This window comes from Meles meles, chromosome 6 (genome assembly GCF_922984935.1).
Source record: "Meles meles chromosome 6, mMelMel3.1 paternal haplotype, whole genome shotgun sequence".
In the NCBI taxonomy this organism is placed as follows: Eukaryota; Metazoa; Chordata; class Mammalia; order Carnivora; family Mustelidae; genus Meles; species Meles meles.
In genome coordinates, this window is record NC_060071.1 from 103,327,816 (window position 1) to 103,348,460 (window position 20,645).

The 20,645-nt window shown below is 41.8% G+C and overlaps 1 protein-coding gene across 9 annotated transcripts in view; it reads right to left on the bottom strand.

Annotated features, from left to right (window-relative positions):
- Positions 1 to 3,239: 3,239 nt before the first annotated feature.
- The window catches only part of TRIM9 (tripartite motif containing 9), a 108,431-nt gene continuing 91,025 nt past the window's right edge, over positions 3,240 to 20,645 (bottom strand). For 2 of the 9 annotated variants that reach the window (XM_046007439.1, XM_046007438.1), the window contains exons 8-13: positions 13,901 to 14,089; positions 11,313 to 11,354; positions 10,880 to 10,903; positions 9,719 to 10,022; positions 7,338 to 7,500; positions 3,240 to 5,302 (exon numbers count right to left, since the gene is read on the bottom strand). In XM_046007439.1, coding sequence (XP_045863395.1) covers positions 5,240 to 5,302; positions 7,338 to 7,500; positions 9,719 to 10,022; positions 10,880 to 10,903; positions 11,313 to 11,354; positions 13,901 to 14,089 — 785 coding nt within the window. In that variant the 3' untranslated portion in view covers positions 3,240 to 5,239. Of the gene's footprint in view, positions 7,501 to 9,718; positions 10,440 to 10,879; positions 10,904 to 11,312; positions 11,355 to 13,900; positions 14,090 to 20,645 lie in introns of those variants that run through there. The other 7 variants (XM_046007437.1, XM_046007436.1, XM_046007443.1 and 4 more) reach the window with 5 other exon arrangements.

A 20,645-nucleotide genomic window follows, 5' to 3' on the forward strand; every position in this document is an offset into this window, starting at 1 on the left:
ATATCATTCTCAAAGGGTAAAACTGAGAGTTTTCCCTCAGGTCAGGAACATAGTAGGGATGTCCATTCTTACCACTGCTGTTCAACATAGTACCAGAAGTCCTAGCCTCAACAATCAGACAACAAAATGAAATGAAAGTCATCCAAATCAGCAAAAAAGAAGTTGATCTCTCATTCTTTGAAGATGATCTGATATTTTATGTGGAAAACCTAAAAATCTCCACCCCAAAATTGCTAGAAATCATACAGGAATTCAGCCAAGGGGCAAGATATAAAATCAATGCACAGAAACCAGTTGTATTTCTATACACTAACAAAGAGACAGAATAAAGAGAAATAAAGGAGTCAATTTGATTTACAATTGTGCCAAAAACCATAACATGCCTAGGAATAAATCTAACCAAAGAGGCAAAGGATCTGTTCTCAGAAAACTATAGGACACTCATGAAAGAAATTGAAGAAGACACAAAGAAATGGAAAAATATTCTATGCCTCATGGATTGGAAGAACAAATATTGTTAAAATGTCTATGCTACCTAGAGCAATCTGTACATTCAGTGCATCCCTATCAAAATACCATCAGCTTTTTTCCACAGAGCTGGAACAAAGAATCCTAAAATTTGTATGGAACCAGAAAAGACCCTGAAAAGCCAAAGGAATGTTGAAAAAGAAAACCAAAGCTGGTGGCATCATAATCCTGGATTTCAAACTCTATTACAAAACTGTAATCATCAAGTCAATATGGTACAGGCACAAAAACAAACACATAGGTCAATGGAACCAAATAGAGAACCCAGAAATGGACCCTCAACTCTATGGTCAGCTAATCTTTGACAAAGCAGGAAAGAATATCCAATGGAAAAAAGACAGTCTTTTCAACAAATGCTGTTGGGAAAACTGGATAGCAACATACAGAAGAATGAAACTGGACCATTGTCTTACACCATACACAAAAATAGACTCAAAATGGATGAAAGACCTAAATGTGAGTAGGAATCCATCAAAATCCTAGGGGAGAACACAGGGAGCAACCTCTCTGACCTTGGCCATAGCAGCTTCTTGATGGATAACGTCTCCAAAGGAAGGAAAACAAAGGCGAAACAGAACTATTGGGGCATCATAAAGATAAAAAGCTTCTGCACAGCAAAGGAAACAGTCAACAAAACTAAAAGACAACCGAAGAATGGGAGAAGATATTTGCAAATGTCTTAACCTTTAAAGGGTTAGTGTCCAAAATCTATAAAGAACTTATCAAACTCAACACCCAAAGCACAAATAGTGCAATCAAGAAATGGGCAGAAGACATGAACAGATATTTCTCCAAGGAAGACATCCAAATGGCCAACAGATACAACAACAACAAAAAATGCTCAACATCACTCAGCATCAGGGAAATACAAATCAATACCAACTCATAAGTCAGAATGGCTAAAATTAACAAGTCAGGAAATGACAAATGTTGGTGAGGATGTAGAGAAAGGGGACCTTCTTACACTGTTGATGGGAATGCAAGCTGGTGCAGTTACTCTGGAAAACAGTATAGAGGTTCCTCAAAAAGTTGAAAATAGAGCTACTCTGTGATGCAGCAATTACACTACTAGGTATTTTTCTGAACTATACAAACATAGTGATTCACAGGGGCACCTGCACCCCAATGTTTATAGCAGCAATGTCCACAATAACCAAACTATGGAAAGAACCCATTGACAGATGAATGGACAAAGAAGATGTGGTGTATATATTTACAATGGAATATTACTTAGCCATCAAAAATGAAATCTTGCCATTTGCAATGACTTGGATGGAACTAGAGGATATTACGTTAAGCAAAATAAATGAATCAGAGAGAGGAATTTATCATATGATCTCATTCATATGTGGAATTTACAAAACAAAACAGAGGATCATAGAAGAAAAAATAAAATAAGATGAAATCAGAGAGGGAGACAAACCATAAGAGACTCTTAATCATAGGATTAAGATTCAGATTGTTCTGAAGGTAGCTGGAGGGGACGGAGTAAGGGAATTGGATAATTGGATGATGAGGAAGACACATGAGGTAATGAGCACTGGGTGTTATATAAGACTGATGAATAACTGACCTCTACCTCTGAAACCAATAATACATTACATGGTAGTTAATTGAATTTAAATAAAAAAAATAAAGAAAACTGAGGATCATAGAGGAAATAGGGAAAAATAAAAGAAGACCAAACCAGAGAGAGAGACATACCATAAGAGACTCTTAATCATAGGAAATAATCTGAGGGGTGTGGGGGATGTGGAAACTGGTGATGGACATTAAGGAGGGCACATGATGTAATGAGCACTGGGTAATATATAAAACTGATGAATCACTGAATTCTACATATGAAACTAATAATATATGTTAATTATTTGAATTTAAATAAAAAGAAAATAATAAAAATTTAGTCAAAAATAAATAAATAAATGTCTGCCAAAAAAAAAAAAAACTAGATAAGGGGTAATGATAATATAAAGGTGATCAGTACTGTTGTGATTATTTACTTACTTATTTTTTAGAGATTTTATTTATTTATCAGAGAGAGAGACAGAATACATAAACAGGTGGGAAGGGCAGAGGGAAAAGCAGCCTCCCTGCTAAGCAGGGAGCAGGGTCCTAGGACCTTGGGATCATGACCTAAGCCAAAGGCAGATGCTTAACCAACTGAGCCACCCAGACATCCACAGTGTGATTACTTAAAAACAAGTACATTCCCACATCGGGCTCTCTGCTCAGCGGTGAGCCTGCTTCCCTCTCACTCTCTCTGTCTGCCTCTCTGCCTACTTATGATCTCTCTCTGTCAAATAAATAAATAAAATCTTAAAAAAAAAAACAAAAAAAACAAGTACATTGTTCAGCCATTCAAAGAAATGTCAAAGGAACCAGGTTTGAAAAAGGCAGTGACATTATACTTTGTAGTACAAGTTTACGGGTTTTTCAGGAGCAGGTTTGTGAAAGTAAATTCCCAAGATTTGGAAAAATACCCAAACAGCATCTAAACTACAGATGTTTCACACTTAGCCAAGATTCAGGAGGTAGGTGCCACCAGGAGACAGTGTCTGTGCTCCCAGGGAAATCAGGTGAGGACCAAGAACTTTCGTGAACTCTAGCGGACTTTCCAATCACACTTGCCTGAGAACCTGTCACTTGGACAAAGGTGAATCATCATCCCAAACAGGCAAAACCCAAGAATTTTAAAGAGACATATAATGTTCTCTCATAAAAATCTTTTATTGGCACACCAGAAATATCCATTTTTCTAGTACAATAGCTGTATGCATCTACAATGGTAATTCTGTGTAAACTAGGTGTTACAAGTCACTAGAAATCTACTCAGCAGGATGAATTTAATAAAGAACAGGAGGAACTATGAGTCTACAGCGGCCCAGCCATCGAGTCTCATTGGAGAGTAAATCAAATATCAAACTAGTGTTGTCCTGCAACAGAGTTTTTCTGTAGCCAAGAAACCAAGATGGACATATACAGGATAGCACCCATCCAATAAATTAGGTACATGTAACCAGAGAAACACTGTAACTGATAGAGATGAGCTAAATAAAGCACAAAAGGAAATAATTAGCTATTTACATGTCTTACTTTATGCCAGAACTTTAGTTTGTTAGCTTCCCCATCCTACCACTTCTCTTTTATCTGTTATTCTTGTTTTTTCATGCAGAATTTCTTGGCTCACTGGCAAATATTTAGACAACTAATCAGAACCTCTTTCCATGTTCTACGTTTTCTAAAACTGCATGTCAAACTAAAGAATCAGAAGGGTGACTGTGTAAGTCTGTCTCTATAGAGAAGTAATAAGAATTATCATTCTGCTATCAGTCAGAGCAATGACATACAATTTTATTTTCTTCCACACATTACTGGAACCACTCCAGAAAGTTAGGTTGTGAATGGCAGCAGAGTGGATGGATTTGTCATTTGTAACAGGCACAGATATACATGGAGACACGTGAGTTTATCCTGAGAATGGGGATGCCATGGACTGCAAATTAAGATCCCCCATTACTGAAAATGAGTTCTCTCTCTGGTCGCTGTTTTTTTTTTTTTTTTTCCACATTCATTTTTAAGGCTTAGTGTCCTTGCAGCATTAACAAATAAGAATGCTGACATCATTTCTGCCATAATTATGATGAATGGCAGCAGGTACCATAATTAAAATAATGTAGCAGAAAAGGCATTGAGTTGGTATGTTTCTGGTGCCATGGCCAGAATGGGTAGATTTTTAGCATCATTCTTGGGAAACTGAGAGATCTTGCCAATGAACCTTTTTGCTCCTTATTTCCTTTCTAGTACTTGTAAAATAATTTGTAATTGTCATATTTTTGGCTTGCTCTCCTATGAGAATTTAAGCTCCAGAAGGGCAGTAACCACACCTGTGTGTTCACCACTGTGTCTCCAATGTCTAGAACAGTGCCCGGTCCATAGTAGGTTCTCAGTTAAAAACTCGTATTAAATAAATGAACCAAATCATAAACTCCCTGGTCTGCCCCAGTCTAGAGACTTCCTAGTTTGATTCAATGACCAGGGTTTCTGGCCTCTCCCAGTAACCCAGCTATCCTAAGTATCCTGCCTGCTGTGAACCTTTGTGTAGCCATATGGCTATTATTTTTGTGCCTCAATGGATAGTCAGACATCTCAGTGCTGCATTCACTCTGCCCACCTCTCAAAGATTAGCTATGCAGGGCTGGCACTGCATGAGAGGTAACGGCAAGAACCTTCTAGGAGGCAAACTGCAAGCTCCAAATTCAACGCATTCTTCCCCACCCCTCTCTACAACCTCTTTATTAGAAAGCTTAAGAAAAAGGTTATCAGGAGAATATTCTCTTGGCAGTAACAGTTCAGTAAGTCACCAAGAACATGATCAGAAAAGAAACAAAATATAACTCACCTACATTAAAAAAATTATGTAAAATTAGAGCAAAACCCGGGATTGGAAACTAAGTGACATGGTGGGCGGCCTAGGTCCTTTGTTGGTTAGAGTTGCGGGATGCAGAAGTGAACGCAGGCATCAGAGCAGGAGAGAGGTCGGAAAGGTAGGGGCGGAACGGAGCTGTGGGGTGTGAACGCGTGGGGACCAGCTTTTCTCTCCTCCTCCCCCTCTGCTTCCAGCTCTCCAGCATCCCACCAGGTGCTGTCGCTCTCCCAGGCGGAGGTAAGGACGGAGGGTAGGACCGGCAGCTGGCGCCTCCACGGCCCATCCTTAGGCTATTGATGCTCTGCTGGAGTAGAAGTCAGGGACTGGGAGCCCGGTGTGAAGCGTGACCTGGGGGACGAGACTGTGAGTCCTGGAAGTACCGCGGGAACCCTCCCTGCATCAGCCCCTCCCCGGGGCACAGCGGCTGTGTTCCTAGTTCAACGGGGGACCTGTTCCCTTTCTTTAACGTCTATTCTAGTAGATGTTAAAGAAGAATTCTAGTAGAATTCTGCCTGCGCTAAGAGCCTGGCCACGGTCGGGGGTTCCCAAATCTTGGAGACACTTGATAATGTGGTTCTTATCCACCTGCCTCTTTTAAGGATCCTGGGAAGGCTGTGTTCCTTCTGAATGAAGACACAGGCATTGATCTGCAGGTAGCAAAGCCTGTTGGTGAGGGCGCAGTGAAAAGGCCGAATCCACGGATAGAGAACCGGTGAGCGGAGAACCCTTCTCTTACCACGTGTCCACTAGTAACTCCGATTAGGATGAGCCTTTTGTTTGGGGAATGAATAGGTGATTGCCAGGTCTAAGAAACAGGGGCAGGGGTACGGTTTCCCTGGATCCCGAGCAGCCTCGCATCTCGATGGACAGCGGCATGGACGAGGCGAGAAGCATCTCAGGCTCTACTGTTCTCCTTCCCCTTCTCGTCCCTGTCTCTCGAGCCCCAGAGTCTTTCTCTAAAGATACTCAGAACACCCTGGAAAACACTGAAAACCACCGAGTACAACATCCGTTGGTAGGGGAAACAGCTGCAATGTGTGGAAATCTTTGAAGGAGGTTTTTCTAAGACTCACGTCTAGGGCAATTTATGGTTTCCTTTCTTCCAATGTAGAGGCTGAACTCTGAGAGATTAGATTTCAGCCTCCCAGAAAACCCCATCTATTCGCAGGAAGAGAGAAGTGCAAAGGTCACTGGGTTGCAATCACTTTTACTGCACACACTGATAAACAACAATTGTTTTCTTTCTTTCTTTCTTTTTTTTACTCTCCCAAGACTATGGTTTTGAACAGAGCAAAAATCACCTGGAGGGTTTTGATTCCCACGACCTATCCATCTTACAGCAGCTGATAATGAGAGCTCCAGCTGAGAGGGGCAGGGAAAGCCCAGCCTAGCAACAGGGCACCCCATGACTCTGATCTTCACCCCAGCCCTTGGCCCTGCCTTGCTCCCATGAGGCCCCTCATGCTTCAGAAACTTTATGCTGGTTGTTCCCTCTGCCTGGGAAGCTCCACACAGCTCACTCCCTCCAGGGCACAGCTCACGTGGGGGCTGTAATAAGGCCCACCCCACAGTGAGCACCCTGGCTGAGATGGCAGCTGCCCTCTCCTCCCTACAACCCCCAAACCCCCTCGCCCTACCCTTAGCCTCAGCTCCCTTACACTTACTGTCTTCTAGCTCCTATATCATTAACATGAGCTTTGTGCTTATTGTTTATTCTATCACCCATAACTCAAATGTGAGCTCTACAATGGCAAGATTTTTATGTTTTGTTCTCACTGATAAACAATACTTCTAGTGATTACAGTGCCTGACATATTAAAGGCACTCAGTAGTTATTTGTTGAATGAATGTATGAGAAGAACCTGTTGGCCATTTGCAGTAAATCATAAGTAAGTAACCCGCAGGCAGGGACTGTTTTCTAATCCCGGTGGCACCTAATGGAGCAGAGGAACAGTGCAGAGACGATGCTCAGGATTTCTGATAATGGTGCTAATACTTCCGTCTCATACCTTCACCTCTCGGGCACTCATGGAGCTTCGCATAAGTCATTCCATCTGTTTTCAAACCAGCTGGTTGAAGAGTTCCTTTCCTACTAGGGATGAAACTAGGCCTCAGGGCCGGTCAAGAGCAAACCGTGAACTGAGTTCCAATCGCCCACTTGCTGTGAATTAGACTGTGTCCAAGCTTAACGAAAGGGCTGATGCTGATCTGGAATCATCTCAGTTGTCAGCGTTGATCCCTTTCCCCTCTCCTTTCCTCCGGGTCTCGGTCTGGGCCTTACACGGTTGGCTTCCCTCTCTCAGGGACTAACGTACCACCCGCGGGCAGCCTTTGAAGCAGAGCGGGCGGAAGCTGCTGGGAGGCGCGGGGGCACGGCGCTTACCTGCACGTTCCTGTTCAGGCTGACCGCCGGGAAGAACAGGCCTTCCACGTTCTCGAAGGCTATGGGACCCTGCTGTTCGTCGTTGATAAAAAAGGTCAAGGTTTTCCTGTTCAAGTCGAGGAGGACCCCGATTGTGGCCCCCTTGGTGATCCCTCCCTCCGTTCTGGAGGAAAAGAAAACAACTGGGTTTCACTTGTCATCATTCTAGAAGCTCCCCTCTTTGTATGAACTGTACAAACCCTTTTGTACTAACCAGTATTTCTCAGCCTGTTTAAAAATATTGTTCCCCACACCCCAGGAGCATTTTTAAATATTTTTTTTTCCCCTCATCACCCTCCTCACATATTGTTTTAATACTAGAGATATACTGGGTATTTGTTTATGTGTCGTGTGTATATCTGTGCTTTGTAAATAAAAAGTAAGATTTTTTCTTAACTCCCCCCGCAACACCAACTTTCTCTCCCTTGGGGCAGATAGCGCCCCCTGCAGAGAATATAGTTTCAACAATGCTGCTCTGACGTGGCTGAGGGTGAACTCATTCCCAGAGGGCCTCTACCTCTGAGCCTCCTCAGCAGAAAACAAATCGATCAAGTCTGAGAAAAAAGCCGGCTTTGGGCTATCAGAGCTCCGTCTGCAGCCATGTCGTGCACTTGGCACAAATGGTGTGAATTAAACATCAACTCCAAAATGCCTTAATTTGAAAGTCAAAATAAAGAAGCACTTAAGCTGAATCGAAAGCATAAGCATGAAAAATGGGATGTGGGGCCGTATGCTACCGATTTAACAGAAAAAACTCATTCCAGAAAGATGTTAGCTCTGGGCATTTTGAGTTTAAATTGAGAAGGCTCTCTAAAAAATGACAACATCAGAGAGGTTTCTCCCCTGCAAAGTGAAACGATTATATTGTGGAAAATGGAGGAGTGATTTTAAAGAACCTTCACTGAAATGTCATTTTAAAGCAAATTATGTCTTATGTTTCAACTAATGCTTTCACAAAAGTCATCAATGTGGATGATCAGATTTGCCTTACACCCTGATCTTGGAGGTCTGCCAATATTGAACTCCATCCTCATCTCAGCAGAGCAGAAACTGGTTAAGTGCTGTTATTTCCCCCCAGCATGTAGAATACAGACTGTACATAATCATCAAAGGACAGGTTTATAAATCGCATCTTGTTAATTCACAACTTCAACAATGAGAGCACAGTTTGCACGCAAGCAGACACGCTCAACTTTAAGAATGTATTTCTTTGCATAGTGTGACCCTTGTGTTATTTTTTACTCCTTCACTCCAAAATAAAGAAGCTAGAAGGGAAAAGTAAGTGTGTACAGGGGGGAATGGTATGATGACTCTAGTGACTGAGGACTTCCCCAAATGTAAATCACCAAAGTTGCCCACTTATCGACACCCAGATGGGTTTGATATCGGGCTGAAGTCGTATGTGTGTTCACTGTAAGGGATTATCAGCAAACAACAGACACCCAGATGGGTGTGTATAGAAAATGTCCAAGGGAATGGGAAGTGGAGGTCCTAGGAATCCTACTGACTAGAGAAGGAGCAGCGATGACCTTCCAGAAAAAACTGAGACAGTGGAGTCTACCAGGGTACTACTGCCAGACTCGCTTTCCTCTACCTCTCTACTTACACAAACCAAAAGATAAAGGAAGTCTAGGGAAAAAAATAGAGTTCGGGTTAAGTGATAATTGCCTATATTTTGGTGTTCGAGGCAAACCTAAGGAGATGACTACATTCTTCTTCCCCAGAAAACTGGGCGTTCTGAATTTATATGGTAATAGGAGAGTCCTACAAATTCTAAAGCTATCAAAACTGGTATCCATAAGATTTAAGTTTAATGCATGGTTTCTATTCTGGGCAGTGGTATTGATAATAATCCTAACAAGAAGAACAATGGCTTCTGTTTTCAGCTGCCTCTGATGTGAGGCATTCTCACATATCTCATTTAATCTGGAGAACACTCCCATCTGGAAAAATATAATTAGCCTAATTTGACGGATTTGGAGACAAAGGTTCAGAAAAACTGAAAGGCTCTCCTGGTAAGTTGTAGGTCTGGATTTTATGATCCTAGGATATTTTCCTGGAATAGATATGCATGGGGAGTCTTAGTTATTAGCCATGGTGAAGGACCTAGGAAAGGGCCCATATCTCTGGCATTATGCAAACGTAAAATCAATCAATCCATCAATCCATCAATTAACCCCTGAGAAGGACTCAGGTAAGAGTAGTAGAACTCCTGTGTCACTTACTGGAGACCACCTGCCTGGCTGCCTGAATGTTGTCAATTTAATAGGACTCTGAACTTGGGCTCTCATTTTTACCAGAAGCCAACATGAAGAAGGCTCAGTCTGGGGGCTGCTGGGTACCTGTTGGTGTGCGAGTTGTTGTGCATGAACCAGCTCCGGTGGTTATCCACATACATTGCCCAAGCTTTGTCATCCTTCCCTAACATCACATCCTTCATCACGTCCATGCGAGCCACGCCGAAGGCAGGGTCAGGGTGGTTGTCGTAGCGATCCACGGTTAGCTCCCAGTAGTGGACACCCTTGGAGAAGCCGGTCTTCCCCAGCACCACCCGGTCATCATAGCTGCTGCAGGTCACTGTCAGGTTGTCATTGGAGAAGATGATGTCAGCGTGTGCCGAGCCAGGGTCGAAAGCAAACCAGGCCACTGGGAACAAGAGAAGGGAGTGGGGTTACCAAGGCTGACCCGAAGAGCTCTGTGCAGTGCAACACGCCCCTGCACGGGGGGGGGGGGGGAGTGTCGTGTCCCGTTTTCATGCTGCCATGCAGGAAGGAGGTGTCCGGGGCCACAGGGGGCTGTGAGTGAGCAGACAGGGGCCACATCCTGGGAGGTGGTACTCTCTGCACCCAAAGCAGACGGAGGACACAAGACCGTTTCAGCAGGGGTTACCTGGCTCAGACTGCACTCCCAACCAGGTGATCCGGGAGTGAAGTGGCATCGATTTTGGAAGGTGCAAGTCCCTTCACCCGGTGACTGGGACAACAGTACACCGGAGACATAAAGGGAGAGGGTGCGCTAAGATGCCTGTGTTACCCTGAGGCGGGGAGGCTAGGATCTACAGTCCTAGATGGAGGAGGGATAAAACACACTGAGTGAAACCAGGAAATGTCCCTTCGGCAGAAGTGCTGACATCTAATTGTTTTGAAAACGTCCTCAGCGCTAGTGGAAGCTCAAAGCCTGCAAAGCTATCGGCAACATGAAATAATTTTCATGAGTGTGACTTTGGACACGAGACGGGTCGCTTCCTTCGTACCTTAAAAATAACAGTTTGCATGTTACTCCTAACACTAACATGTAAACTATTTTGCTGGAGCAGTAGGTATTTTTGGCGTTAGGTGAAGAGAGAATGACATCTTTGCACGCATCGTTCTGACCCAAGTTCTAAATGCTGCCTACCAATAACACACTCCGGAGAGATGTCATTGCTGATTTATTGAACCTGTGAGCCATCTCACATGCACTTTGGTCTTTGCTATTTGTAACAGAATAAGGTTATTCCATACCTGCCAACAGCTTTTTAATGTCAACTGTTGTCATTCCAAGTGAAAGGCATGGGAGAGAGAAACAGGAAGCAAAATTGACATTGATAAGAAAACACATCTCTTTTGATAGACTCATACCAAAAAAGGGCTTGATTTCAAACACTACAAACACTACAACTGTCGGTCTGACTTGTACCTTAACCCACATTAGTACTCATAAAGAGTGCGCTGCATTGACGTATAAGAAAACTGGGGGAATGCAATCCTCTTTTAGGTGTAAGATTTAAAAATACACTTTTCTAAGTACAGGGGAAAGTGTTCTAATGGGGGATTTTCATGACAATCAGACAATTTTATTGACATACAATAAGCTGCCGCCATTTATTTGGTGGAGGAAATTGAGCATGCCAACCACACAAGTCAAAGATGACAATCATGATATAGGTGTACTTGCCTAACTGAGAGTAAGGTGCCGACTGAGGCTCAAAGCTGCATCCTATAAAGAGATACTACACATCAAAGCTATGAAGCAGCAACCAGGAGGATAAACAGTATTTGTACACACTTAAAAAACACCAGCTGAAATGAATCACCAGAGGCCTGATTCATGAAAAACTGAAGCCCATTTTATATTAGTTAACTTTGCTGGGTATAAAAAGGCTTTTCTCTTGCTCTTTCCCAAATGAAAAGTACACCCCCCCCCCATTTAATAAATCCTCTTTCAATTGATTCTAAACTAGGCAGCTTAAATTTTTCTTAGCCCCCAAGCTCAATCTTTTCCACTAAAGTTTGTGTACTAAACAGAAGCCTTACTATTTAGAAAGGGGAAATATTTGGGGCTGGAGGGAAGCAAAATAAATAAAGAAAGAAGAAAAATGTGAGAGGTGAGGAGATATCACTGGATCTTGATAAAAACTCTGTTCTCTAACACTACTTCATGCACCTCTAACTCTGGTGGTAACTAGAAGGCATTTGTTGTGACTTGGGCCTAAGTTAAATGATACACATATGTGGGACTGAACCTAGGATGTAACCTGTATGTTAATAAAATATCTGATAATTTTTAATAATGGTATGAACTAAATGTAGTGAAACAAATGACTTCATCTTCTTAGATCATTTTACTACATCGATTCTTCTCACCTAAGCGGGGGTGGGCACTAGAATCACCTGTGAAAATTTCCCACCCCTCCTTCCTCAAGATTTGGAACCCATGAGAAGCTGGGTTGGGTGGAGGAAGCAGTGTGGTCTTAAAATATTCCAAGGTGTATGACCTCTAGTTTCAAGTGGTGTTGGAACTGATCTGGCAAATGTATTTTTGATGAGCACTCAGGTATCCCTTAGAAAGAATCATTTAATTTTTTTTTAAACTCAGAAATGTTTATACACTAACTTCTAAAACAATCGAAAGATAATACACTGAATTAAAAGAATTTTAGAAGGAATACAGCAACTTACTATTAAAAAAAAAGGACTAATGATTGAGTCAAAAACAAAACTGTAAAGTATGTCCTTACTTTTGTTTACTTTATTTTACTCTGGGATGAATTCACATACAAAAAAATCATTTTCTTCCAACTCATGGCTGAATTTTATGTCTAGCTTCTACCAACGATCACTTTAAAATTCCTATTCACGGGTTAGAGCATAGTGAGGACTGGAAAACAAGGAGTTTTAAAGCTGAATCTCATATCCCACTTTGGAAATGAATTTATAGAATCTGAACAGGGCTTTAAAAATTTTAAATGAATCATGCCTTCTGCAAGTCTTTTTCAAAACACGTGTTCCAAAATCTTGTTACACTATTGAAAACATACCACCATACATTTAAGAGTCAATGATACAACTAGAACAATGCTGTTAAACACAGCCATCTTGCATCCTCAGACTCACATTTCATTTTATTCTTGAGACAATATACATTACAAAGACTATAACAGTATTTTAGTACATTGGACACAAAGTGAAAAGAGTTCCATAACAAAGCATGTTTGAAAGCCAGTAGTGCACAGAAAAACAATAAGAAACAAAAGCACAAAGAAAAATGTCATTTTAAAGAGAGCTTGAAGTCCCTGCATCCTTTTTGCACTGTCATGCTGTGGCCTTCTTCATTCCGGGATGTGGGATGAGCAAAAAGAATAAAATAAAAAACGAAACCTTTGGAAATGTGAAATGTGCATCACGTGTATTCACGATTACAATATAGTCCTGAAGAGATCAAATAGGTCTGCATCATAGATGTTTTAGGATTCTGTTGGCTAGACAGAGTCGATTGCACAATAATGCATGTCTAGCTTCCCTGAAATCAATCTAAAGCTCTCTCCCAACCTGCTTGGCTGTGCGAAACTTGGGGGAAGCCAGCTTTGGCCATGACTTGGATCCCTAGGCCTTAGGCCAGTTAAGGGTTTCTAATTTGGCTAGTGATGTTCCCTTCCCATTGCTAGGAAAAATCCGCCATGAGCGGAACTGTCCTACCAGCAAGCCCAGGCTTTTGCAGAAAATACTTTCACGTTCTGCTCTCTGCTTTGGCTGCTTTGTGGGATGCTGTCTGCTGTGTTTTTACTTTATTTTTCGATAAAGATCTCTTGAGTCTATGTTTAATCAGACCACTACGGGCTGGATGCACTGATCCAGTCTCCCAGACACAGCTGGTTTCCTGGATACAGCAGGGTTGCAAACCCCAGACTAAGGCCACAGCCTCCACTCAGCCAGCGCCTATGCCGTGCTATGTCACTGCATGTGATGACAGAGCAGGTCATCCATGGCGGTACCAGCTGGTGCAAAAAGAACAACTTCACTCGTCACTTTCCAATGCCATTATACATTGACCACAGCTAGATGGTTGGGCCTTACACCACACAAACAAGAACGCCACACAGCTCCAGCATCCAAACCCTCCTCATACCAGAAGCAGGCCACAGACATAGAGATCAGCTCATCGCCCTCTCCATGCACATGAATGGCAAGAACAAAACAAGTATTTCGGAGATGCCATCGAGGCACAGAGAGATCAAGGCGAAAGGTCAGACGAGCTCGGCTCACCCGGTGCATTGAGAGACTGCAAAGAGGAATGCAAGCTCAGCTGGTGGGGTGAGGATCGGATATCAAAGTAGGATCTCCCGGGAAAGCTGGGTTGTAGATTAAGGGTGGAGGAGAAAGGACTCATTCTACGGAGCGGCAATCTTTCCGAAGGCACTGGAAAAGGGAGTGTCTGTTCTTCTGAATCGGTGTCTAGATGTAAGATCAATGCAAACTAGAGATCAGAAATCTGCTACCTGCCCAAGCATGGTTCCCCAAGACCTGCCTTACCAATGCATTTGCACAAAGCCTCATCCCTCCCGCAGGTGCCACAAGGCATTAACAAAACCAAAGTGGCTTGGGGCTGGGAGGGTATTCTCAGCAGGCCAGGACTCAAGACCAGAGGACACCTCAAACATCACAGACAGTTGCTCTCATTTCCCCCAATTTTTAGTGGTAGAGAAGGTATTTTAGAAGGGTTCCTTTTCATTCAATGTTTTGTAGTCGAATTTAGAAACTTCAGGGTAGATTTTACCCAGTGAGGACCAAGAGTGATACTTCACCCCCTTCGGCTACCTTGGAAGTTATTACCTGTAGGACTTACAGCTTCTTAAAGAGTTTCTATTTAGGAGATGATCATCTTTTTTTTTTTTTTTTAACAAATTCTGAACTTTTCCATACTTTTCCCTTTTCTCTCTTATATATATTTTTCCATTTCTGAATGGACGAGATGATTTTTCTAGCCTAACACACTCAACACTTGCTCTTTGAATAGGAGAGGAAGATAGGGCTGAAAAACAGAATCAGGGAAGGAGCCTTACCTTTGTTTCTGAATTAGGATCAGACCCCAGGGATGCCACTTGAGCAGCTTTGGTTTTCTAATAATAACAGTCTGTGGGGCCATGATGAGGTGTGTGGGTGGCACAAATGTCTTTATTTTCAGATACTTGGGTCTGGCGCAAACATCACTAAATGACTAAAGTCACTCCTTTCTCTTTTGTCAAACAATAGCTGGTTCTAGGCAGTAGGATGGTCTGGTCAGAGGTAGATGTTTCACCAGTCTGGACCTTCTTAGAACACAGTGTGACAATAATACTTTAAGAAAGAGAGATGACATGATAGTAATATTCTATGTCCAAAACTAAAGAATGATCTTTTCATTAAAAAAAATAATTCTGTCTTGGTGGCCAGAGGATGTTCCTGGGAATATTTGTCTGGTTTGAGTCTGTCAGAATGCTTCTTCCTGTTAAACATATCAAAATGTCCTATCAAAATGCTACCGTGGGCATGTTCAAGGCAAAATAACTGGAGTGTGTGTATGTTACATGATCCTACTTGAAAAGCTCAGAACAAGGCCGTTGGCTAGTTTTAATTGAATACTGCTGAAAGTCAGCCCCATTTTAGTTTCTGCATTTACAATATTAAAGTTAGTTCTTCAGGCTTTACTCTTATCCTTGGGGAATTTTTTTTTTTTTAAAGAAAATTATACAAAGATCTCAGAGAAAAGGAACCGCTACTCATGGAGTTAAGGTGTGGTATTCCCAGTAATAATATATTCAAAGTTTCTTCTACCTAAACTTCATATAATTTGGATGACATGACATATATGGCCATTTCTTTGTTCAAAAATAGTAAATCAGAATTGATTCCTATTATAATTATCTCAAGGGGGAATTAATCTTTTAATCTAATGGGAAATTTGAAATCCAGCAGAGCACCACAAACTGACGTGGGCTTCATTTAGGGAGAGGAGGCCATATTTATGTCAGTAAAAGATTTTTTATTTATTTTTTATCTTATTTTATTTTTAAAAGATTTTATTTATTTATTTGACAGACAGAGATCACAAGTAGGCAGAGAGGCAGGCAGAGAGAGAGAGGAGGCAGCAGGCTCTCTGCTTGAGCAAAGAGCCCAATGTGGGGCTCAATCCCAGGACCCTGGGACCATGACCTGAGCTGAAGGCAGAGGCTTTAATCCACTGAGCCACCCAGCCACCCCTAAAAGATTTTTTATTGAAAAGAATTTGCTTGGAAGTGTATTTTTTCCAGGTGGTAGCAATCAATTCATTATATTGAAAATAATCGTTGCTTTAAAAGTGAAGGGAAAGGACATACATAGTTTATTGAATTCTAGAGTTTATTGAACCTCCAAGTCATCATCTGAAAACCAATGAAGAGATGTATACTGAATCCAGACCCTGGGGAGCATATCTGAGCCATCATGAAACATACTCACCTTTCCTACTCTGAGTACCGAGTTGGTAATGGCACCATTCTGTGGGGCGGGGCCTGAGAGTAGTTATGGTTATTCATGGGATTAATAACTTGACACTAAAATAGTTATTGTTTTCCTACCCTTTTATGTGGATCCATTATTTATTGATGACCCAATATTCCTTGACTCCTCTCATTTTGAACTATGCCCTCTTTTTTGAGGCAAGCTTATTTAATACCCACTTTATCCAACCATCTCCATCTCCATCTTTTTTTTCCCCCACCTATGGCCTCCCATACCCTTCAGCTGGGCTCTTACCCCATTTTCTTTAAGGAGCTCCTAAAAAAATTTCTTAACTCATCATGAAAACTTCCTGAATGAATTACAAGAGGGAGACTGTTTTCCATCCAATCCCAGCCACACTAAACAAGCAGTGTCCCTTTATGCCCTCCCCATGGGCACACAGTGCAAATATTTGGTCGGTTGCCTATAAGTCATCTCTGTCACTTGATACTATCTTAGATTACAGGAGTCTCTGCAGAGGAAGACCCTGGGTAACATCTAAGGAGCAATCATCAAACTTCCCCTTGAAATATCCTGTGTTGAGGAACTCATTGCCTCTGGGCAGTCCCCTCCAGGTTATAGTTATTGCTTGTATTTGTCTGGATATGCCTCTCTAAGAGCTCCACTCATCAAATGTAGCATTACTATCTGGGACCAAGACTACTATTCTTCAAGTATTGGATGGCAGTCACCAATACCCTTTAAATCTTCCCTTTTCTGGGCTAAAAAGAATCTATTTCCTATCCTTTTTCTATGCTCTGAATTTAAAATCTTAACTCTCCTTGTCTTGCCCCACTCGACATATTCAAAAACATGAACCAAAGACACTAAGACAACATTGGGTATAGTATTGCCACTCCCTGGTTTAGTTAAATCACACAACAATGTGTGATTTAACTAATGAACATACACAGAGCCACCCAAGGGTATATTCTATGTTTATACCCATGGGATGCAGGAAGAATACATCCCACTTTGTCACCTCCTCTTGAAAGCACCACTATTGAGATCTGGAGAAGACTTCTCAGCCATTAATGTTCGTAGCCAAGACAAATAGGAGTGGGGTTTATCTCTCACACCCCCACATTCCCTCCCCTCCCCCCATCACTATACATGATACAAAAGCTATGTTCCAGGTCATAGCTAATATCTAGGATCACTGTTATTAATTTTTAATGTACAGATCACTAGAGAAAGACAAGTTGTACTTTAAAAGATTCTAAATGTCTTGTTTGATGATATGCAGTGATCCTGTCTGCTGAGTAGTTTTGTTGAGTAAAAGCAGCTGATCAGGGAAGACGAATGGCAAGAGCAGTAAAATGCTGGCTGAACACTGGCGTGGTGACTCTAGGCACAGCTGTAACTGCGCGGTGGGAACAGTCCTCATAATGGGAATATGTCAAGACATACTTTCCATCAACTCTGTCATTGGCCACCATTTTCCTCTTGTCCTTGACATAGACTGCTTTCCCTTCCCACCCAGGACTGGCTGAATTTTGGAGTCGAGGCCTATGCTTAAAAGAAGCCATCAAGAATTATCAAAGTGAAGACCTGCTGGGCATCACACGTATTATTTACTGACTTTGGGTTCAAAGTGAAAAAAGAATGTCTAGGTGGTATACTCCTGTTTGGCTAATGGTACATACTTCTTTTACTTGTTCATTAGTTAACATTTATTAAACACTTACCATGTGCCAGACATTGTATTAAAACTGAGCAGCTGGGAAACATGAACTTGGAAGGAGAGCTGACCACAAGAAAGAGAATAATTTAGACAACATCTTCTAGGGGCAGAATTTCTTGACGGATTCCAACATGTACTGAATATGAAAGATTTCTGTAGTGTGGTAGAATATTTTGGAAATATTCCTCACTAGTCTGTGAGGTGTCATTTTTGGAATTCAAAGAGGAAAAGCAAACCAACAGGGCTTCCTTCTGACAGTGTATGCTAATGCAGCTTTCTTTGTGACTGGTAGAATTCTTGGTTATCTCTTTGTCTGGTCGGGTACAGCTTCATATCTCAGGCAGCCCGTGAGTGCTGGTCCAGCAAGACAGTTGTATTTCAAAGCCCAGTAAGACAAGATATGTCAGTAAGAACTGCACAGGCAGCAGTTAAGTTGAGTTTCAGCTCAATTATAAACCAGCTGTAAAATAATTTGCTTTTTGGGGGGAAGATTTTAAAGAGACAAATGAATGAAGGAGGCTGAGTCTCCTTAAATGATCTAATAAGCATCTGAAGGTATAATTATGTCCAACTGGTACATGAGTTACAATGAAACATGGTATTTTAAGCTCTCTTCAGTGTGGCATTAACTGCAGTTGAGAGGTAAGAAACAAATTTGTTTTGAAAAAAATTCCTTTTAAGAGAAGAAATAGTCTCTTAAACACCCCTGGGACAGCTGCATGCTCTGTCACCAAATCCTCCACTCCAGTTTAGAATACCATAGCATTATTTCTAAGTAACTGCCATCAGAAGAACTAAAAATTCCTGCATTTCAAATACACACAACAGATTCCAAAGGACTCATCTGCTTGTCAACTGCAAAGCATATTGCCCAGAACCAAAGATAGGGTCTGGATCCAATTTAGTTCTATAGAAAAATTGAGGAAATTCCTTGGGATGTCATGCATGTTGTCAAAATTAAAAGGATCTGAGTATTTCTCTTTTCTGGGCTCTGAAAACTAGCATGCCTCTCACTTTGGATTTTGTAAAACCTACCCAAATTTGTTCAGGTATGATTTACCTACCTTGAGGATTTTGTTTTGGAAATGCACATTCTTCTAACTAATGTTTTGGGAGCTCTGAGGTTCTGAACCGGGAAAAATAAAGCAGAGACATAGGAAAGATGATTTCTGGTGGACAATATACTCTCCCCTATATGATCCTTTATCAACTGTTTTCTATTAGTGTTGAATTCTCATTATCACAGGCAGATCTTTAAGACCTATTAAGATCCTTGCAGGAGGCAGGAGGTGTCTATGCCTATTCAACACATTTTCGTAAACAGTTGACAGATTTCAGCAGTAGTTTTGAAGAAATAAACCAAACAAGAAAGCCAGAGGTACAAATTATAAAGAACCTGGAGGTTATATGCTCTAAGTCCATAGTTTTAGAGACAAAAACAAAACAAACCCCCCTCTAAACCAAGAAATCCCTCCCAACACTCCCTTCCCCAAACACAACAATAAAACAAAAACTTCTGAAATCCAGAGAGGTTAAGGGACACATCCCAAGTCACACTGCCCACTGTGGTAGGACAGGAGAGGGACCCAGGCAGGATCAATTGCAGGGGGATAAAATTTTGGGAGTGACAAGGCCATTGCTTCTCTTTTGTGCCTTGAAAATGTATAAAAGGTAAACTTTAGGCCATGGGTCATGGACACATTCCAGTGGTCTCAGGAGTGACCAAGATTTGTGCAGATGAACCTAATATCATTCTTTCAATCCTGTACTTTTCAATCCTAAGAATATCATTCTTTGACCTGTATTGAGTGAGGGTGAATCTTTCTTCTCTAAATGGAGCAGTTCTATGGACTGGGGTGGTTAGGGATTGCAAGGCAAAGGATTATCTTCCCCACCCCAAGGTTACAACTTCTCTGGGAGTGGGGCAGGTTTAGTACACCAGGGTTTAAGAAAACAGTACTTACGTTGCTCCAATATAACTATAACAAATCTGCAAAGAGATTTTGGACAGATGCATCTGGGGCTATTCTGGGGCCATATTCTGCTTATACCACTGAACATTCTTTTGGTTATTTCTTTCAATGTGTGGGAGAAGGAGCTATCACATTGGAAGGGGTAATGTGACAGTAATAGTCTAATAGGGGAAAATAGGCATTTTAATTTTATGAACATCTTCTATGCCCCCTTTTAGAAAGCATCTTCTAAGACATAATTTCAAGAATTCTAACCCTCTTATTGTCATTAGAGAAGACAATCCTGAAAAGTGTTAGGGAGAGGATTCCTGTGGACATTCAACTAAGAAGATGCTTGAGAGCATCTTGTCTAAAGCCTGATTCTACATTTATCACAGTTTACCTTCTCTCCAGTTTCCTCACTGTTGAGATCTGGAGGGCTGAGAGCTTTTGCCAATAAATGGCTTTGTGATTTCAACCAGAGCAGAGCTTCAAGACCCAGACCTCATTTGGTAGGGTCTTTTAAGGACCTCACAGATCTGGCTCCAACATTCCTTTCTTTCCCAAGCAGCCACCTGTCACTGCCAGCCAAAAGCAGTTCCTGATCCCAGCAGGGGAGAAGGGCCTCTCTACATGAACACTTATCCTGGGGAGGGAGGGTGGGTGGGTGAGAAAGTGGAGGTGCACAGACAGAAGAGAAGGACAGGACCTGAGTAGGAGTTTGGATTTGATGCTGGAAAGGACAGCCTCTTCTCACCTCCTCCTTAAAGGAAGAATGTTATTTTTTTCACCCAAATTCTAACATGACTCTTGGAAAGTGTTAGAGTCCATTTCTTGCTGGGATTTCTGGATGATC